At 44.1% G+C, this 6,957-nt stretch overlaps 1 protein-coding gene across 2 annotated transcripts in view; it reads left to right on the forward strand.

The window, feature by feature from the left end:
• Window positions 1-206: 206 nt before the first annotated feature.
• The window catches only part of prrc2c (proline-rich coiled-coil 2C), a 22,202-nt gene continuing 15,451 nt past the window's right edge, over window positions 207-6,957 (forward strand). For both annotated transcript variants that reach the window (XM_051377999.1, XM_051378000.1), the window contains exons 1-6: window positions 207-605; window positions 5,350-5,519; window positions 5,692-5,866; window positions 6,060-6,169; window positions 6,441-6,566; window positions 6,709-6,957. The exon at window positions 6,709-6,957 is cut by the window's right edge and continues 50 nt beyond it. In XM_051377999.1, coding sequence (XP_051233959.1) covers window positions 5,405-5,519; window positions 5,692-5,866; window positions 6,060-6,169; window positions 6,441-6,566; window positions 6,709-6,957 — 775 coding nt within the window. In that variant the 5' untranslated portion in view covers window positions 207-605; window positions 5,350-5,404. The remainder of the gene's footprint in view (window positions 606-5,349; window positions 5,520-5,691; window positions 5,867-6,059; window positions 6,170-6,440; window positions 6,567-6,708) is intronic.

Consider the following 6,957-nt stretch of genomic DNA (forward strand, 5'->3'; position numbering starts at 1 on the left):
TATCTGCTTATTTACTATAACAATGTAGATCTATGTAGAGTTTCAATGCCCTTAATGTCCACAGTTAAAACATCTATTTCTCTTTGGTGAAGAAAGCTGACCCTCCTCTGAGTGAGTGAGTGGGCTTAATGGTGACAGATGTGCGACTGTCCACCTGCGCAGGGGGTCCGGACTGGAGAGGGGGATATGAGAGGATAAATCTGGCAACCAACGTCTGCCATCTTTGATTGTGCGACAGGCCGCGGCGCGAGCGGGGCCTCACTCAACTAGAAAAACGGCACGAGATAACGGGTGGGGAAAGACACGGAACCACGAGCGACCGCACACCGGTTCCCACAGCAACGGCCGAGCAGACGAGAAGAGACTGGCGGCTTAAAACCGGCGCAGGAGACACAAAACGGGATCCGTGCCTGTGGAGAGCGGGTTGTTGGCAGCCAACGAGCAGGGTAGCTAGCCATCGTTAGCCGAACTGGGTTAGCAGGCTAGCCAGCTTTTGTAATCCGCCGGCCAGACACACTTTCGTCCACCACAAACCAGGCCGAAACCGGATTTCTAGTCAGGCCACACAACAGCCGAAAGGACACAGAAGGCACCGGCGGTGGCAGGTGGGTCAGCATGTCACGCAAGTTGTAATTTTGAAGTTGTGGCCGGTAGCTGATGTGTTGGTGTTCACACAATGCTAGCTGGTTAGCATGCTTTGGCAACTGAAGGGGCTGAAAGTGGATGTGATGGCGACTAGTGAGAAACGAAACTATGCTAAACGATGCAAGCTGGCGGCCTGCTCCCTACCAGCACCCTGCTCCATATTATACACCAACATCTATGTCGCTGCCTACATTATAATGTTGGCATTTTTGTGTATAACTTTTGCGCTTTTATGTTATTTGAAGCCAGTGTGGTTGAGCTCCAGGGGAAGAGGGCCTCTACTGCCTGCCGGCTGTGAGCTACCCAGCCCACCACCAGTAGTTTGATTCATGGAGAAGGATGGCCTGCAGTCTCATCTATGGCAGAGATTTACAGAAACAATACGACATTATACATTTGGCTGTCATCTCATCTGAATTGGACCAAATGTGCTGGCGATGAATTGGCGATTTATTCTCGTTGTTCATTATGTTAAGTCTGGTGTACTGACTAGCACATTGGTTTCCTGGTCAGTCATGATATCTTGCACATCCAACAAATGTGGTCATAAAGGAGCACATTTTTACTGTGTGAGTGTGCACATTTAGGAGTTTGGCAGAGTTGGGTGTTTGAGACTAGGAATGATTCATAAACTCTATTTGTAGATGTGGAAACCACCTGGGTGATTATTAATTGCTTCATGGTATTGTTTCTGTCAATGCATCCATGAGTCAGGTCATTCAGACACATATTGATTGGAGTAGGACTTATTGATTTGTCCATCAATGATACATATGTCCTGATCAGAGATCTGCTGCTGAAGATGGGAGTAGCTGTTGGGAGGCTCAAGCAGTGATGCAAAAAAAGAGATGCTAATTATTTTTTTAAATTGTGATACATTTCACACTAAATTGACTTTAACCTAGATGGATATGAAATTTTGCTTTTTATGGACTGCATCACGTAATTCCCCAAAGTGTTCCCATGTGTATATTTCAATCTGGCATTCGCACTAACAAATGTTTCATTTGTTCATCATGTCTAACCACTTAACGATCAAATGAATGATAACATTGCCCCCCTCCAGTTTCCCGTGTGCTTCATGAAATTACCAGCAACTCCCTAGAGAGACCACCTCACTGGTATTGATGGCCGGGTGTTGGAGAACCACAATAATCTTAAGTGGCTTCCAGTCTGCATCTCTTCCCATGCTTTATGCACATTGGGCCAAGAACTGTAATTAATGGTAGAGATGTTAAAAGAAGCCCTTTGCATTGACCCTGATCAAAGTGAAGATTAGTTGTTAGATGCTTAAGTTGGGCAAATTAGTTCAAGTAGTGGAAACATTGTATTTTCTATTTAGAGGCAAGGACAAGCAGTTCAGTGTCTTGATATTCATGTTCACAGTCTACGGCGTACACACATTTAAGCATTTTAGACCATAGTTCTTCACTGACATTATAATACATACCAAAGGGGGACAATGAAATACAAGTCTGTTATTTCAGCATCCATCATCAGGCCATCTTCATGACTTCTCATTCTGTGACTTCACTGTTGCATTACATAGGTCAGTCCCATGACCCACTCGTAAACAAAAGAATGGGCTGCATGAGCACTGTACAGGTAAGTCATCTGATCCACAGGTTGAACCTGGAAGAAGATCGACAATACAAAAGAGAGTCACAGTATTCTGTTGGGACACACACTTTTTCATCACACGTTGACTTTGGCCCCTAGAGTTCTCCTGTGCTCTCACTGAACAGGTAACACAATTTGTTGTCTTTGGCTGTGCAAAGAGGCAGCAGGACCGTTGTCATACGGGCTTGATGGCCCTCTTCCTTTTTGTTTCCCTATTTCAATCACATCCTCATACATCGTACCCCTCTGATGTCAGAATTTATCCACATTATTTTACACACATTTGACCTAGTCCCTCCCCCCATCCTCTGCTCCATACTCCCTAAGCTGACATTTCACAGCTAGCTGGCAGATGGGCTTTGCCTGATAAAAGTTGATCTGATATATATTTAAAAAAAAAAAAAAAAGTGATTTTATTTTTTCCACCTATGGGGTTTGTTACGGTGCAGTCATGGCACCCCTCCCTGGTTGGGGATTTTGATCAAGCATGCTTGATATAATCGATGTGTGTTCTGTGGTGTCTCCCTCACCCTCAATAGTCAAGAGAGGGTTAAGCTCTTATACTACTTTGCTAGCCCCGCTGCAGTGATGCAATTTACAGAGTACTTTAAAATGATGAAGTGTTTCTGGTACATTCAAATCGTTTTGCCTCCCCACCTCCTGTCAAGCATCACGGCTGCACATGACCAAATTGTAATAGAAACACTGATTTATAATGATGATAAATGCAACTGTTTCACTTGTCAATTTCTCAGAAATTGTATCCGCTGGTCTGTGAGCAGTCTGCTCTGGAAAATGTAGAAGCCACACTCAGCCTGGTTTTCAACTACAGCTTCATCCAGATCAGTTGTGTCTTTTTTATTCTTCTGCTGTACACAGTGCACACAAATCAACAAGCATGTGTTCAAGGGACCCTGAAGTGTGCAAGTTTGTGGCAGTACTTAGATCTGTGTGGACTAGTGCCAGTAGTTTGTCAGACCGTGTATGTGACAAGACCGGTGGAAACACTAATTATGTGGTGTCACCTCTTTCAATTTGAAAATCTCTTGTCTGTGCCAATAGCAGTGTCTGGTATTGTTTCTGGAAGATCCATTTTCAGACAGCTTGAAAGTGAACCTGCAGATACCTGGGTTCAAAGCCTCAATTATAGTAATGCATTAAACTGTCACCATTCATCAGCCTTCAGTGATCAACTACAAAAATGTAGAAGGAAAATGTGTGTAATTATGTGTTGTATAGCATGCACTGTCCCATTACATTTTATTTGAAGAGGTGGGAATAAGCTACTGCATTGTGCCCTATGTACTTTTAATGGACACTGTGGACACCTGCAGCAGAGTTACAAGACTTAATTTTTATACATGTGACTTTCTGTCATTTATTTCCATAAGCATCAGCATAACTTCTCAAATGCAGTATTTATCTAAAGGCACACAAATATTTTATGTTGTATTTAATCTGCTGAACAAATTTTATATTTTTCAAGTATAGGTACTAAGGAGCTGTATTGGCTAGCGTCACTGCTGATTCCACAGTTAATATTGGCTTTCTAGTTTAAGTAAAAGAAAAAATACACTTCAACCTGGGCTTTATCGATATGGATGGGCTATCATTGCATTCGATATTGTTTTACAAAATTAGCCCCAGGTTGTTTTTTGAAACAAAAGGACTTTTCCTTCAAGTGAATGTTCCTTTGCAGAGTGTTCCAAGGCCAAGTTGAAGATAGAGACTGAGCTCATCAGAGCTGTCAGCTCCCCCCAAACACACACACACACACACACACACACACACACCTAACCCCACACACTCACAGACACTGTTTCACCACTGCTCTGTTAATAATAAATGACCTCTGTGTGACTTAGGAAAGACACTGCAGCCCCATACATGCTGTTTCTCTGTCCATGGTACTGCTCACTCTAATTCAATTTCTGCCTTGTTTCTTGCTACCCCTCTAAGTATCCTAAATCCTGCTCCGTTTGCCTTCAAGGCCCCACCCACCAACCAGTTAGCATGTCTTGCTGCTTTCCTAAATTGGGTTTATGCTGCATACAAAATTACCATTTTGTCACTGGTAGACAATACATGTTTTCTGCCCAGGTTCCTGGTCCAAACCCAGTCACTGTCCTTGCGTCATTCCCGAACACACAGGACCTATCATTAATTGAAACAGCTGGCTGCGGCATGCTCTGCAGCTCACGCTCCAGTGTTTTTAACAAAGCGCAATGGGGCATTTTTGACAGATGGTTTACCTGGAGCAAACAAAAGTCAAAGGTTTGGACTTTATAGCCAATGCTGACTGACAACTTGAGCACATCCCTGATTCTATACACTGGCTCAGATTTGTGTTCTAGAAATATGGTCGGTTTGTGACATTCATTAGACTTTGTCATATGTATGTGATCTGCCAGATCAGGGCAGGTACTATCAAGTGGATCGGGACTCAGTTTTTAGTGCCACAGCAATTCCTGACCTCATGTTACCTTGAATAAAAATAATTCTAATTGGTTCTGCAAAATGAGGTACTCCGATTGTAAATGTGGGTAAAAGAGAGCACTGGTATCTGCAGTATACCCTGAGGTTTGTATTTGAATTGATATCAGGAGAGGAATCTCTCTCTCTCTCATTTCTTGTCGTCTCCAGTGTACAGTAATAGTCCTGGTTGCGTGTCTCAGTCCATGTTTGCCTCTTATTGATTGATGTCATGTGATTTTGTACTTTTGTGCAGGCTTATTTCTGTAATATCATTTGCACATGAATCACTTTAAGGTGACTTATTGTCACCTTCTGAAAAGTTGCTCTATCAACTTATGTTGATCATCCTTATCTTGCAATTAACCAGAACTCCATGTTGTGGCATGACACTAATGTGATGTTGCACTAAGGCAGGTTCATAGCTTTGTCAATCGGCATCAGGCTCAGGGGTTACATTTACAGAGAAAGATGCTCGTAACATCAACTGTAGTATGTTGGTGAACATCAAAGAAGGTTCAGATATCTGTTGTGGTCTACTGTCCAGAGCCTAACCTCTAACCTCTCCATCTTTTTTTGGTGTTGTCATTTTCTCTCACCCTTGGTCTATAGGAGGCTGGTTCTGGGGGCGAGGCCAAAGGACCAGACTCAATGAGTTTCCAGCGAAATGTCAGAGAAGTCAGGGCAGAGCACCAAGGCAAAGGATGGCAAAACAAAGTATGCAACCCTTAGCCTCTTCAATACCTACAAGGGCAAATCTCTGGAAACCCAGAAAACTGCGGGTAAGCCACCACTAGAAATGCCTGTTAGCACATGCAATAGTATGCAAGATTAACTAATGAATGGATTGTATTTGCAGTAGATGTGAATGGCTTCAGTTAAGTTCTTACCCTGACTTTCTTAAAAACCATATTTTTGCTTTTCTCCTTCACATGAAATATTTCTTCATCCCAGTGGCTGCCAGACATGGGCTCCAGAGTTTGGGCAAAGTTGCTGTCAGTCGGCGCATGCCCCCTCCGGCCAACCTGCCCAGCCTGAAGGCAGAGAACAAGGGAAACGACCCTAACGTCAACATTGTCCCCAAAGACGGTAGTGGCTGGGCATCTCGATCTGAGGGGGGGGAAGAGAGGTAAATTTGATAACGTTACGTATACACAAACTGAAACTAGGCAATCCTTTTTGCTATACCTCTTCTCTAAATGTTGTTGTATGTTAAGTACTACAGTTATTCTCTAGGGCTTTACAACAATGTGGAGGAATAGTCTGTCATCCATGTTTCAGATTGAGTTTTGATGGAAACTGTTTTGTTTTTTGTGCCACAGGCAACAGGAGACACCGCCACCCCAGACCAAACCAGCAGTGCTCCAGTCACAAGAGCTTTCTATTGGGGTCAGCCGCTCTTGGGCCAACAGCAAGCCGACTCAGCTAGACGGTAAATATGCTCTATACCTGCTCCCTAAGCATTACACCTACTCATAAAACATAGATTACCTACGTTGTTGGCCCAAGGTCCTTCAGCACTCAACCATTACAGTCAGCATGGAATGCAGACCCATTTGATCTCTGCTAAATGGGATGTTGGGTTGAAAGGGGTGCTGAACACCAACTGAGGATTAGACTTTTCAGTGCTTCTCTAAGTCGCTGTATTATATTCAATCTTGTGATTTATGTGCATTCATAATAATGTGTTTTGTATTTTACAGGAGCTCCTCGTGTCAGCAGCCAATTTCACCAGGAGTTTCCCAGCTTGCAGGCAGCTGGGGAGGTGGAGAAAGGGGACAGTCAAGAGGAGGAGCCTTATGGACCAGGCCCCAGCCTCAGACCTCAAAGTATGGCCACACTCATGCACATAAACATCATTCGGTGTTAAGCCCTGATTGCTTTATGTTTGTGCTGTGTTCAGGAACCACATGTTTCCTGACTTTAAGTCAAGTCAAACAATAAATATCTCTCTTCCTTCTGTCCACTTAGATGTTGGTAGTTGGCGTGAGGGCGGAGGCAGGAATTTGAACACTGCACCCAGCCCCCCTGAGATGGAAAGCAGGGCTCTGGAGGAGGGTAGTACGGGCCTTGGTACCTCGACACCACCAGGGGAAGCTGATGAACCTGGGCGAAATGTAACCACTGACAGTCAAAGGGAGAAGAGGGATGGCAGGGAGAGGTTGCCCCCCTCTGGCCCACCTCAGCCTAAACTTAATGGGGGCCAGCAGCCTCCAGCTG

Source organism: Dicentrarchus labrax, unplaced genomic scaffold (assembly GCF_905237075.1).
Source record: "Dicentrarchus labrax unplaced genomic scaffold, dlabrax2021, whole genome shotgun sequence".
NCBI lineage: Eukaryota > Metazoa > Chordata > Actinopteri > Moronidae > Dicentrarchus > Dicentrarchus labrax.